This window comes from Phyllostomus hastatus, unplaced genomic scaffold (assembly GCF_019186645.2).
Source record: "Phyllostomus hastatus isolate PE091 unplaced genomic scaffold, TTU_PhHast_1.1 phas_scaffold_78, whole genome shotgun sequence".
Classification (NCBI taxonomy): Eukaryota; Metazoa; Chordata; class Mammalia; order Chiroptera; family Phyllostomidae; genus Phyllostomus; species Phyllostomus hastatus.
Genome location: NW_025334041.1, coordinates 58,863,879 through 58,878,783, shown reverse-complemented (window position 1 = coordinate 58,878,783; position 14,905 = coordinate 58,863,879). Strand labels below are relative to the sequence as shown.

Here is a 14,905-nt window from a genome sequence, read left to right as displayed (position 1 = left end):
ATATATAGACAGCCCTCCATCCCAAAGAAGCCAAATACACATCCCTTTCAAATGTACATGGAACAGTTTCAAAGATAGACCACATGATAGGACACAAAACAAGCCTCAACAATTTCAAGAAAATTGAAATCATACCAAGCATTTTCTCGGACCACAAGGGACTGAAGCTAGAAACCAACCCCAAGTGAAAAAAACCCAAAGCACTCAAAATCATGGATACTAACTAGCATGCTGTTAAACAATGAATGGGTCAAGAATGAAATAAAGGAAGAAATCAAAAGGTTTCTGGAAACAAATGAAAATGAACTCACAGCAATCCAAAACTTATGGGACACAGTGAAAACAGTGCTGAGAGGGAAGTTCATAGTGATACAGGCCCACTTAAAAAAGTCAGAAACATTTCAAACAAACAACCTAACCCTACGTCTTCAAGAACTCGAGGAACAACAACAAAGACAGCCCAGAGAAAGCAGAAGGAAAGAAATAACCAAGATCAGAACAGAATTAAATGACATAGAGACTAAAAGCACAATTCTAAGGATCAATAAATCCAGGAGCTGGTTCTTTGAAAAGATAAACAAAATCAAGAAGCCTTTAAACAGACGTATCAAGAAAAAAAGAGAGATGACCCAAATAAACACAATCAGAAATGAAAGAGGAGAGATTACAACTGACAACAAAGAAATGCAAAGGATTGTAAGAAATTACTATGAAAAACTGTATGGCAAGAAATTTGAAAATGTAGGTGAAATGGACAAATTTCTAGAGAAATATAATCTCCCAAAACTCAATGAAGAAGAAGCAGAAAGCCTGAACAAGCCAATAACAGCAAAAGAAATTGAAGCAGTAATCAAAAAAACTCCCAAAACACAAAAGCCCTGGACCAGATGGTTTCACAGGAGAATTCTACAAAGCATTTAAGGAAGAGCTAACCCCTATCCTGCACAGACTATTCCAAAAAATACAAAAAGATGGAAGACTACCAAACTCTTTTTATGAGGCCAACATCATCCTAATTCAAAAACCAGATAAAGACACAACAAAGAAAGAAAACATCAGGCCAGTGTAGCTGATGAGCATACATGCTAAAATCCTCAACAAAATATTGGCAAACTGCATCCAACAATATGTTAAAAAGATCATACACCATGACCAAGTGAGATTCATTCCAGGGATGCAAGGATGGTACAATACTTGCAAATCAGTAAATGTAATACATCACATAAACAAAAGCAAAGACAAAAACCACATGATTATATCAATAGATGCAGAAAAAAACATTTGATAATGTACAGCACCCATTTATGATAAAAAGCATTTGATAAGATGCAGCACCCATTTATGATAAAAGAAATTTCCCAGTTTTGAGAAAGAGGGGAATAGAGGGAGCATTCCTCCACATAATAAAGGCCATATATGAGAGAACTCCAGCCAACATGATACTCAATGGGCAAAAATTAAAATCTTTTCCACTAAGTTCAGGAACAACACAAGGTTGTCCACTTTCACCACTTCTATTCAATGTAGTACTGGAAGTTCTAGCCACAGTGATCAGACAAAAAAAAAAAAAGAAATAAAAGGCATCCAAATCAGAAAGGAGGAAACAAAACTGTCACTGTTTGCAGATGACATGATAGTATACATAGAAAATCATATAGACTCCACCAAAAAATTGCTTGACCTAATAAATGAATTTGGCAAAACAAGGGGATAGAAAGTCAATATCCAGAAATCAAAGGCATTTCTGTACACCAACAATGAAACAGCAGAAGCAGAAATCAAGGAAAAAAATCCCATTTGAAATAGCAAAAAGGAAAATAAAATACCTAGGAATAAACCTAACCAAAGAGGTAAAAGACCTGTATTCAGAAAACTACTTAACACTGAAGAAAGAAATTAAGGAAGACACAAACAAATGGGAACATATACCGTGTTCATGGATTGGAAGAATTAATATCATCAAAATGTCCATACTACCCAAAGCAATTTACACATTCAATGCAATACCTACTAAAGTACCAATGACATATTTCACAGACATAGAACAAACACTTCAAAAATTTATATGGAACCATAAATGACCCTGAATAGCTGCTGCAATTTTGAGAAAGAAGAGTAAAGTAGGAGGGATCACAATACCTGACACTAAACTATACTACAAGGCCACTGTAATCAAAACAGCCTGGTACTGGCATAAAAACAGGTAGATGGACCAATGGCACAGAACAGAGAGCCCAGAAGTAAACCCAAGTCTCTAAGGTCAATTAATATTTGAGAAAGGAGGCAGCAACATAAAATGGAGTAAAAATAGCCTGTTCAACAAATGGTGTTGGGAGAGCTGGACAGCTACATGCAAAAAAATGAAACTCGAGCACCAACTTACACCATACACAGAAATAAATTCAAGGTGGATAAAAGATTTAAATATAAGCCATGACACCATTAAAGTCCTAGAGGAGAAAGTAGGTAGGAAAATCTCAGATATTTCACGCAAAAACATTTTTACTGATGTGTTCCCTAGAGCAAGGGACATAAATGAAACAATAAACAAATGGAATCTCATCAAAATAAAAAAGCTTCTGAATGGCTAAAGAAAACAGTATCAAAATAAAAAAGAGAACCAACTGTATGGGAAAACATATTTGCCAATGATACCTCAGACAAGGGTTTAATCTCCAGAATTTATAAAGAACTTACATGACTCCACTCTAAGAAGACAAGCAACCCAATTAAAAAATGGGCAAAGGACTTGAACAGACACTTCTCCAAGGAGGACATACAGAAGATCCAAAGACATATGAAAAGATGCTCAATATCGCTGGCTATCAGATAGATGCAAATTAAAACCACAATGAGATACCACTTCACACCAGTCAGAATGGCCATCATAAACAAAGCAACAAACCACAAGTGTTGGAGAGGTTGTGGAGAAAAGGGGGACCCTAGTGCACTGTTGGTGGGACTGCAGAATGGTACAACCACTTTGGAAAGCAGTATGAAACTTCCTTAGAAAATTAAAAATGGATCTACCTTTTGACCCAGCAATTCCACTGCTGGGACTATATCCTAAGAACACTAAAACACCAATACAAAAGAACCTTTGCACCCCGATGTTCATAGCAGCACAAGTTACATTAGCTAGGTGCTCGAAGCAACCTAGGTGCCCATCAGTAAATGAATGGATCAAAAAACTATGGTACATTTACAGAATGGAATTCTATGTAATAGAAAGAAAGAGCTCCTACCCTTTGCAACAGCTTGGCTGGAGCTGGAAAGCATCATGCTAAGCAAAATAAGCCAGGCAGTGAAAGACAAATACCATCTGATCTCACCTTTAACTGGAACCAAAGCAACAAAAGAAAGAAACAAGCAAAATATAGCCAAATTCAGTGAAACAGAGAACAGGCTTATCGTGAACAGAGGGGAGAGAAGAGGAAATTTCAGGGAAGAATGGGAAGGGTTTAGAGGAACAAATTTAAAGGATACAGGGAGAAAAACTAGAGGGGAGGTGGTAATGGGAGGGGCATGGGGAGGGCTGGGTGGGTGGGCTGGATTGGGAGTAAAAGGGAGAAAACTATACTTGAACAATGATTAAAAAAAAAATTAAAGAAAAAGTGAGCTAAACTGAAAGTAGAATTTCTAAACGGCAAGCCAAGTCCTTTGCATCAGAAAGACGCCAGAGCAGATGATGAAGAGCTTGGGCTCTGCAGTCAGTAGTGCCTATTTTAAGCCCATCTATGCTCCTCACCAACAGGCCATATTGGGTTTCCTCCCTGTAAAGTGGTGGTAATAGAGGTAGTCCAGGCCAGCTCACTTGCTCAACTGGCTATAGGCTGATTGGCACAAGGGAAGTTTCCATCCTTAATCATCCTAGTCCACCCACTAGCAAAGGATGCAAGTGAATCCTAAGCAAAAAGGAAAAAGAAAATTCAATCTGGTGAAAACTGGATAATGTAAGTTACAAGTAAATAAAAGTTATATTTGGGGATTCTCCATCCTAGGCACACCTCCACTGGGGAGCTTGAGGGCTGATTCAGTGTGTTTCTGGGTGAGGGTCTATACATAGACATTTACTAAGCATTGACAAATTAGAGTCAGGGTCATTTCTGGCCCTTCCAGAGTTAAAGAAAATAATTTACAAAGGTGGTCCTAAATCACCCCATAATTTCAAATCAGAAAAATTCCTAACTTATTTTTTATAAGTCCTATCTGCCACATACAGCAACTGTGTCGTCAGATAATTACATGAGCAGAAAGCGGAAGAGTGCAAATCCTGTTCACCCAACAGCTCTGTGTTCCTGCACTAACTCCCTGCTCACTGAGGAGGTGATGTCTCATTGCTTTCAATCTGTGCCCATCATCATCCAATCCTGTCCACTCACAAAATGCAAACCCTCTTCACAGGGGCACCCATTTCCTCTTCTTCCTCAGCCACTGTCAGACTGGCCCAAAGAAGCTGGCGGATTGAATGGGATCACTTCTGTATTCCTTACCTTGATAGGCCTCATCACTGTTCCTCTAGCCTGACACTAGAATCAAGATGAAACTGTGCTCTTAGCTCTTTAGGGCAAAGTGAGAACCAGCCTCTCTGACAAAGGAGAGAGCACCCCCTGCCCCCTGCCTTAGCCCAATGCTCCCTGAAAATGGTGCAGGAAATGGGCTGAAACACAGAGGTCAGATAGAGATGGCAAAATGTAAAGGCATCTGCCTAGCAGAATAAAAAATGCTTTGCTGGGCTACAACACAGTAACTGGCAAAGGGAAAGTGTGGATGGTGGCTTTGCTTTCCACACAGCACATGTGTGGAAATTATGGGAGGAGGCGTGTGCCTTCTGAGGAAGAATATGACCCAGGATGATGTGGGGCACTGGAAAATCAGCACACTGGGTCATGACCCCAAGGGAGGCAAGCTGCTTACAGGTAAGGCCCTGCAGTTCTGCAGCAGGTGTGGCTAAGGAGAGACAACCAGTCCTGCAGTACCTTACTTACTGGGAGTCCCTAGGTACAGGAACCTGGGGCAAGCCTTCACCCTCCCCATCACATACACTAGCAGCCTTCCTGCAGGTATGCTGAGGATGGGGAGTGGTGGAGGTTAATCAGTTTATCAGGGCTTGTTGGGAGGAGAGAGAAGAGAGGAAGGTTTATCCTAAGTCCCACAGAATACTCCTAGTAGAGCTGTATTCAAGGTTAGGCTCTGTAGGAATAAATAATGGTGTGGAAGGAAATGGAACACTAGCCAGGTGCCTATGAGGGACCCTCAAAGTGGAGCCTTCATGAGCCAGTTGCTCATCCTGATGGAGGGTGGGTGATGTGGGATTATCAGAGGGTCAGCAAGGCTCATTTGAGAGGATGAAGCATTAAGGAGGAAGGGAGGAAAGGAGAGAAGAAAGGGAGAAACAGACAAGGAGAGAAGCTAGAAAAAAGGGAAGGGAGAAACATTTTCGAGGGCCTTTGAATATGCTGCACACATATGTCTCCTGGTTTCAGCCTAGCTCCTGTGGGGAGAGCAGAGCTTGCTTTATCCTCTTGGCTACCCAAACCCTCCTTGTTCCCCAAAACCTTCCAGGGCCAACATCATTTTTCCAGAGTATTTTAATCCCCCCAGGATCAGCCCTGTTGCTGGACCCTCACCACTAGTGTCACTACCTACTTGCAATCTCAGTTATGTCCCTAGTGATCTCCAAGCCATGCCCTATCTGCAGCTATCTGGCTCACATTCCTAGACCAAGATGTTGGAGTTTCCCTTCTCAGGAGGATATCTGTCAGCCTCTGCAGAGGCTCTGAGCTCTGCTAACTGTGCTGTGACACTCTCTTCAGGCTACAGCTCCTTGGTGGATTCTTGGGTACAGAGGGTGAGGATCTACACTATGTACACCATTCCAGGTTGGCCCATGCCAAGACCACAGTGCCTTTCTTGTTCCAGGATGACACATCTGGGACCTGCCAAGGTCCCAGAGGAAGGCCCCTAGGACCTTGGCCTGGGTCTTGTCAAGAGCATTCCTGAATCCTTCTCACACAAAGACCACCACACACCTGTACCACTTTGATTGTAGTTCTGGATGGTTCCCAAGGAAAAATGAAAATGTGTACTGGCAAAGGCCCCCAGAGAAGTGGAAACTCACCGGCAAGTGCCCAAGGAGAGGTGTGATACTGTCAGAAACATAGAGGATGCTGCCGTCCTTTGTCACAGCGATGACAAAGCCATCTAATGCCTACAGAAAACACAACAGTGAAGACCCTTTAGACATGCTTCTATGGGGGAGTATGCTACTGAAGTATAGAACCCTAGATTATTATTACCACAGGTAATTAGCTAGTTATTAATAAAGAAAGGAAGCAAAGGGAATCAGACATTGTTGAGGGAACATAGCCTGCTTGCTTAGCCAGGAAGCTACAGCTTCACACACTCCAGGGGATCTCAGCATTGTCTGCAAAGGGGATTAACAGCCCTTCTTTTGCCAAGCAGGGAGGAAGGACAGGCTTTTCAATTTCCCCGGTCCACTTGCCCAGACTATGGGGGGAAGGAATAAAACAATAAAAGGGGAGGTAGGCACATGAGCAATCAAAGTCAAAATAGTGACCACAGAGGCCTATCAGTCTAGCCTGGGAGGGGGATAAACTGGTCAGGGAGTGGGCCCATCAAAAGCCTGTGAAAGCTTGTGAAGTCGATTGGTTATTTTGAAAAAGTACCTGGTCCTTTCCAAGCCTGAGATAATATAATCCAGTTGAACAAAGCAGCTCTTGCTTACTCTCTTCTCCTGTCCCTCTCTTTCTTTCTGCCCTCCTTCCTCTCCTCTTTTCCTCTCGTTTCCTTTCTCCTCCCCTCTTTCCCTTTCCCTTTCCCTTTCCCTTTCTCTCCCTCTCCCTCTCTCTCTCTCTCTCTCTCTCTCTCTCTCTCTCTCTCTCCCCTCCCCCTCCCCCCCAGGACATGCACTCACCCATTCACTTGCACATTCTCTCCATAGCCACCACACAGGTCAAGCAGCAGCAAAGACTGCAGCAGCAAAGACCCCAAAGGCAAGCTCCAGGAGAGAGCCTGTGTACAACAGCACAGCTGGGAACCGTGCTAAGCTACTTGCATTGGGACTAAGAACACTTAGCAGCTGCCTGTGGGTTCTGAAGGATGAAGCTTTAATATAAAATAGAAGCTGTGAAAACTGGCTTTTGTTTTGGCTTTGCTCAAGACACAGTTGAATTTTTTCCCTGGTAGGATAGATGGAGACAGTACATTGAGAACCCAAAGGCAGCCTACTGTTTCTATCCAAATAAATCTTGCCACATCTCATCCTCCCTTGTGGGTCTCCTGGACTGCTTTCCTTGTGACACTACAAGACCCCTACTTCCACTGGCAACATTATGACACTGACTTTGTTTTGTAAGCCTTGGAATATTTCTACAAATAACCTCAGAGAACTCCTCTGCCTATCACACGGGATAGGTTCTTAAAGTGCTTGTGAAAGCACTAAAAGGCTCCATGAAACATCTGACCTCTTGGTATCTGCATCAAAATTTAGCATGAAAATTACCCAAGGAGTTTTAATGATAAGCACACTATTGGGCTGAATTAGAAACATCACCATTATCATTAAAAGATGTCAGTGATATTTTATGGTTCCTGCTCCCCTGCTCCCAATATCACTTTGAGTTTAGTAGTAAACATTTACTGAAAGACATCAGACCTAATAGACGCATTAAAAAGAGATAGTTTGCCTGTAGATTAGGTTCCTCCAAAGGTACTGTTTGTAAAGAACATTTATGTTATTTAACAGAAATAAACAAGGGTCGAGGGGGAAGTGGTGTATAACTCAACCAGGTCCAAAAATTATTTTAGAAAAACTGAAAAGTCTTTCATTTACAGTGTTTTTACTGAGCACCTACTGTATGTCAAGCCCACTGCTCTAGGTGCTTGTGATAGAGAAGATTTAGAAAGCAGTGTTTATTTTTTTAAATTTTATTTTAATAGTTGTTCAAGTACAGTTTTCTGTCCTTTACTCCCATTCCAGCCCACCCAGCCATTCCTCCCCACCTACCTCCCATTTCCACCCCCACTAGTTTTTGTCCATGTGTCCTTTATATTTGTTCCTATAAACACTTCCCATTCTCCCCTGAAATTCCCATGAAATTTCCTCCCCTCTCCCCTCTGGTCAGTGTCAGCCTAGTCTCTATTTCAGTGTCCTTGGCTATATTTTGCTTATTTCTTTGTTTTGTTGTTTAAGTTCCTGTTAAAGGTGAGATCAGATGGTATTTGTCTTTCACTGCCTGGCTTATTTTGCTTAGCATGATGCTTTCCAGCTCCAGCCAAGCTGTTGCAAAGGGCAGGAGCTCTTTCTTTCTACTGCATAGAATTCCATTCTGTAAATGTACCATAGTTTTTGATCCATTCATTTACTGATGGGCACCTAGGTTGCTTCGAGCACCTAGCTAATGTAACTTGTGCTGCTATGAACATCGGGGTGCAAAGGTTCTTTTGTATTGGTGTTTTAGTGTTCTTAGGATATAGTCCCAGCAGTGGAATTGCTGGGTCAAAAGGTAGATCCATTTTTAATTTTCTAAGGAAGTTTCATACTGCTTTCCAAAGTGGTTGTACCATTCTGCAGTCCCACCAACAGTGCACTAGGGTCCCCTTTTCTCCACAACCTCTCCAACACTTGTGGTTTGTTGCTTTGTTTATGATGGCCATTCTGACTGGTGTGAAGTGGTATCTCATTGTGGTTTTAATTTGCATCTATCTGATAGCCAGCGATATTGAGCATCTTTTCATATGTCTTTGGATCTTCTGTATGTCCTCCTTGGAGAAGTGTCTGTTCAAGTCCTTTGCCCATTTTTTAATTGGGTTGCTTGTCTTCTTAGAGTGGAGTCATGTAAGTTCTTTATAAATTCTGGAGATTAAACCCTTGTCTGAGGTATCATTGGCAAATATGTTTTCCCATACAGTTGGTTCTCTTTTTATTTTGATACTGTTTTCTTTAGCCATTCAGAAGCTTTTTATTTTGATGAGATTCCATTTGTTTATTGTTTCATTTATGTCCCTTGCTCTAGGGGACACATCAGTAAAAATGTTTTTGCGTGAAATATCTGAGATTTTCCTACCTACTTTCTCCTCTAGGACTTTAATGGTGTCATGGCTTATATTTAAATCTTTTATCCACCTTGAATTTATTTCTGTGTATGGTGTAAGTTGGTGCTCGAGTTTCATTTTTTTGCATGTAGGTGTCCAGCTCTCCCAACACCATTTGTTGAACAGGCTATTTTTACTCCATTTTATGTTGCTGCCTCCTTTCTCAAATATTAATTGACCTTAGAGACTTGGGTTTACTTCTGGGCTCTCTGTTCTGTGCCATTGGTCCATCTACCTGTTTTTATGCCAGTACCAGGCTGTTTTGATTACAGTGGCCTTGTAGTATAGTTTAGTGTCAGGTATTGTGATCCCTCCTACTTTACTCTTCTTTCTCAAAATTGCAGCAGCTATTCAGGGTCATTTATGGTTCCATATAAATTTTTGAAGTGTTTGTTCTATGTCTGTGAAATATGTCATTGGTACTTTAGTAGGTATTGCATTGAATGTGTAAATTGCTTTGGGTAGTATGGACATTTTGATGATATTAATTCTTCCAATCCATGAACACGGTATATGTTCCCATTTGTTTGTGTCTTCCTTAATTTCTTTCTTCAGTGTTAAGTAGTTTTCTGAATACAGGTCTTTTACCTCTTTGGTTAGGTTTATTCCTAGGTATTTTATTTTCCTTTTTGCTATTTCAAATGGGATTTTTTCCTTGATTTCTGCTTCTGCTGTTTCATTGTTGGTGTACAGAAATGCCTTTGATTTCTGGATATTGACTTTCTATCCCCTTGTTTTGCCAAATTCATTTATTAGGTCAAGTAATTTTTTGGTGGAGTCTATATGATTTTCTATGTATACTATCATGTCATCTGCAAACAGTGACAGTTTTGTTTCCTCCTTTCTGATTTGGATGCCTTTTATTTCTTTTTTTTTTTTTGTCTGATCACTGTGGCTAGAACTTCCAGTACTACATTGAATAGAAGTGGTGAAAGTGGACAACCTTGTGTTGTTCCTGAACTTAGTGGAAAAGATTTTAATTTTTGCCCATTGAGTATCATGTTGGCTGGAGTTCTCTCATATATGGCCTTTATTATGTGGAGGAATGCTCCCTCTATTCCCGCTTTGCTGAGTGTTTTTATTATAAATGGGTGCTGTACCTTACAAATGCTTTTTCTGCATCTATTGATATGATCATGTGGTTTTTGTCTTTGCTTTTGTTTATGTGATGTATTACATTTACTGATTTGTGAATATTTAACCATCCTTGCATCCCTGGGATGAATCCCGCTTGGTCATAGTGTATGATCTTTTTAATGTATTGTTGGATGCAGTTTGCCAATATTTTGTTGAGGATTTTAGCATGTATGTTCATCAGCTATACTGGCCTGAAGTTTCTTTCTTTGTTGTGTCTTTATCTGGTTTAGGGATCAGGATGATGCTGGCCTCATAAAAGGAGTTTGGTAGTCTTCCATCATTCTGGATTTTTTGGAATAGTCTGTGCAGGATAGGGGTTAGCTCTTCCTTAAATGCTTTGTAGAATTCTCCTGTGAAACCATCTGGTCCAGGGCTTTTGTGTTTTGGGAGTTTTTTTGATTACTGCTTCAATTTCTTTTGCTGTTATTGGCTTGTTCAGGCTTTCTGCTTCTTCTTCATTGAGTTTTGGGAGATTATATTTCTCTAGAAATTTGTCCATTTCACCTACATTTTCAAATTTCTTGCCATACAGTTTTTCATAGTAATTTCTTACAATCCTTTGCATTTCTTTGTTGTCAGTTGTAATCTCTCCTCTTTCATTTCTGATTGTGTTTATTTGGGTCATCTCTCTTTTTTTCTTGATGAGCCTGCTTACTGGCTTGTCAATTGTGTTTACCTTTTCAAAGAACCAGCTCCTGGATGTATTGATCCTTAGAATTGTGCTTTTAGTCTCTATGTCATTTAATTCTGCTCTGATCATGGTTATTTCCTTCTTTCTACTTGCTCTGGACTGTCTTTATTGTTGTCCCTAGAGTTCTTCTGGACTTAGGGTTAGGTTGCCTGTTTGAAATGTTTCTATCTTTTTTAGGTAGACCTGTATTGCTATGAAGTGGCATCTCAGAACTGCCTTAACTGTGTCCCACAACTTTGGGTTGTTGTGAGTTCATTTTCATTTGTTTTCCAGAAACTTTTAGATTTCTTCCCTAAATTCATTCTTGATCTATTCATTGTTTAATAGCATGTTATTTAAAATCCATGATTTTGAGTGCTTTGGATTTTTTTCCCTTGGGGTTTGTTTCTGGTTTCACTCTTTTGTGGTCAGAGAATATGTTTGATATGATTTCAATTTTCTTGAATTAGATGAGGTATGTTTTGTGTCCTATTATGTGATCTATCTTTGAAAATGTTACATGTGCAGTTGAAAAGAATGTGTATTTAGCTTCTTTGGGATGGAGGGCTGTCTATATATCAGTTAAGTCCATTTCATATCGGGCATTGTTCAATGCCACAATATCTTTGTTGATATTTTGTTTGGACGATCTATCGTTTTTTGACAGTGGTGTGTTAAAATCCTCCACTGTAATTGTGTTGCTCTCAATATCTTTCTTGAAATCCGCTAAAATTTTGTTTATGTATTTGGGTGCTCCTATTTTGGGGGCATATAGGTTTACAATGTTTATGTCTTGGTGGATTCTTCCCTTGAGTATTATGAAGTGACCTTCTGGGACTCTCTTTGTGGCCTTTTTGGAAGTCTATTTTGTCTGATATGAGTATTGCTACCCCGGCTTTATTTTCCTGTCCATTTGCTTGGAAAATTTGTTTCCAACCCTTCACTTTCAGCCTGTGTAGGTCTTTTATCCTGAGGTGGGTCTCTTGTAGGCAGCATATGTGTGGGTCATGTTTTCTTATCCCATCAGCTATTCTATGTCTTTTGATTGGAGCATTTAATCCATTTACATTTAAGGTTATTATTGATAGGTACTATTCATTTGTACCTGCCATTTACATACCTCTGTTCCTTTATCTCTATTTCTCTTTTCCTTCCTTTCCTTAAAGCATTCCATTTAGCATCTCTTGCAGAGCTGGTGTGGTGGAGGTGCATTCTTTTAGACTTGTTTTGTATAGGAAGCACCTTATTTGTACTTCTATCTTGATTGAGAGCCTTGATGGGTAAAGTAGCCTTGGTTGCAGACCTCTGGTTCTCATTACTTGGAATGTTTCTTGCCATTCTCTTCTGGCTTGGAGCATTTCCATTTAGAAGTCAGCTGTTAGCCTTATTGGGGCTCCCTTGTATGTTAATTCCTGTTTTTCCCTTGCTGCCTTTAAGATTCTCTCTTTGTCTTGAAATTTTGCCATTTTAATTATGATGTGCCTTGAGGTGGGCCTCTTTGGGTTCCTCTTGATTGGGGCTCTCTGTGTTTCCTGATTTGTGTGACTTTTTCTCTCATCAAATTAGGGAAGTTTTCCATCATTACTTTTTGAAATAGGTTTTCTATCTCTTGCTCTTCTTCTCCTCCATCTGGTATCCCTATTATACGGATATTGTTACATTTCATATTATCTTGCATTTCTCTTAATCCCTCTTCATTCTTTCTGAGCCTCTTTTCCTTTTCTTACTCTTTCTGGGTGTTTTTTCTACTTTGTCCTCCCAATTTGCTGATCTGATTGTCTTCATCAATCCTGCTTTTTATTCCTTCTACTGTATTCTTCAGTTCTGAGATTGTATTATTCATTTCCTCTTAGTCCTTGTTGATAGTTTCTGTTTCCTTTTTCATGTCAATATAGTTTTCATTGAGTTTGTTGTAGTTCCCCTGTAGTTCCTGGTAGCTGATTGTGAGCTTATTGAGCTTCCTGATAATCCTTGCTCTGAACTCAATATCTGATAGTTGAGTTGTCTCTATTTCATTTATCAGTCTTTCTGAGGCTTGTTTGTTTCCCTTTTTTTAGTGATTTTTTCTTTGTCTTCCCATTGTTTGTAGACTCTTCTTGTTAGCCTCACCTTCTTAAATTGATCTGTTCTGGCTCTCTGGGTTTATGGTGTGAACCTCTGTGGTAGAATACTTGTGAGATTCAGTGGTGCAGTCTCCTTGGGCATCCTGGTGTTCACAGCTTCCCCCTACTCTTTTTTGTGACCAGTTGGAGGGGGAAGGCAAATGGTTTAAGACAGCAAGACAGTATTCTATGATATTTACAATAGCAGCCAGTAGAGAAGAGCTAGGAGATCCTTTGGCTATGTATATTGTTAACCATGATCTTCCACTGAAGTAGCCATGTTTTAGAAAGGATGGAAAGAAGATAAGACTCTTGTTGTGGAGGGAAGGATTGTGAGTTGGATCTAGAAAGCATTAAGGTTGTGGTAGGTCAGATTCTGAGGTAAAATGAGCATAAAGAATAGTAGATAGGTGTAGTATGTGAGATAATAGAGTTAACCACTACAGTAATGGAGTTCAGGAAACCGTGATGTGGGTTAAGATTTGGGAGGAGTGTTGTATAGTATGTATAATTGTATGGAATAGGTATTATTTATAGTAGTATTAGAGTAATAATCTTACCAGAAATTCTATGAGATCTTGATAACAAGAATAGGGAGTATAGAACCTTGAGTAGTATAGTAATGGAATACAAATGCAGTGAAAGACAGTAAATTAGCAATACACTATGAATGGGATAACAGGAGAAATCTGTCAAATGATACAATATAATCAGCCAAGCAAAGAAGACTATAGAGAAAGAAGAGGAATACCAAAAGACTAATAAAATGAAAAACATAAGAATAATGAAAAAGTGATAATACAAATATGCAATAACTTTCAGTTTAAAAAAATGAAAAAGGAGAAAAAAAGAAGAAAAAAGCAGAAGATGGAAGGGAGAAGAGATAAAATTGGAAAGAAAAGAAGAAAGAATAACACTAGAAAGAAGGAAAGAGAAGCAAAAGGAACTGAGAGATATAAAAATAATAAGAATTAAAAAATAAAAAGTTACTTAAAAAAATCAAACAATCAAGCAAAAAAACCTCTTGTTGATTTCAAACTGGCCAAACTAGTTTTTCTGGTCTTGCTGGCTTCTGCAGGCTGAGGGGTGATGGGTATTGCTTTTCTCCCTTCCTGTTCAGCGCTGAGCCAGCTTCCTGCCTACTCTCCCCAGAGCCAGTCAGGTGCCTCTCCACAGGGCCCTGGGTGTGGGATCTGGGCCTTCCTAAGCACGCTCTCCCAAATTCACAGCTGTGGGCTCCTGGGATCCTGCAGAGTGCGCGCATGTGCTTTCTCCTGGTTCATGGCTGTTGGCTCAGGGGATCCTGTGGAGCACCGGCGCCTTCCCGGGGTTGACGGCTGTGGGCACCGGGGATCCTGCAGAGCGCCCGTGCCTTTCTTGGGTTCACAACTGTGAGCTCCAGGTCTTCCACAAAATGCGCTCTCCCCAGGTTCAGGGCCAGGGCGTGGCCTGGCCGCCCTTTGTCACACAGCCTCCTGTGTACACTCTTTCCAGGGTTATGCGTGGGTTCTCAAAACCTCTGTGTGATTACCACTCAGTCCCCAATCTCTTCTCTGTGCCTTCAAGCAACCAGGCCTCCCCCAGTGTTGCTCTATCCTTGTTTGGCCAGGGAGGGAGTGGTTGACCCAGTTGTCTCCTGAGCGCCCTGAGGCAGACCCAGGAGCACCAGGCCTGGGGTTGCAACCTCCCCAGTCCCCACGCTGATCCCTGGACCCTTATTATCCTGAAGCACTCTCCTTACTCTCTGGTTTTTCACTGTGCGCTACAATTTTTAACCTCCTATTTTCATATACTCTGTGGTACTGTTGGCTGTGTGCTCTGTTCCTCTGTAGATCAGCTAGGTTTTTCTCCCATGGGTAGGGGAAAGTGGGATCTGCTC

At 40.6% G+C, this 14,905-nt stretch overlaps 1 protein-coding gene across 1 annotated transcript in view; it reads right to left on the bottom strand.

The window, feature by feature from the left end:
• Positions 1-14,905, bottom strand: part of NPAS2 (neuronal PAS domain protein 2) — a 110,443-nt gene that overhangs the window by 58,681 nt on the left and 36,857 nt on the right. The window contains exon 4 of the mRNA XM_045827684.1: positions 6,122-6,211. Coding sequence (XP_045683640.1) covers positions 6,122-6,211 — 90 coding nt within the window. The remainder of the gene's footprint in view (positions 1-6,121; positions 6,212-14,905) is intronic.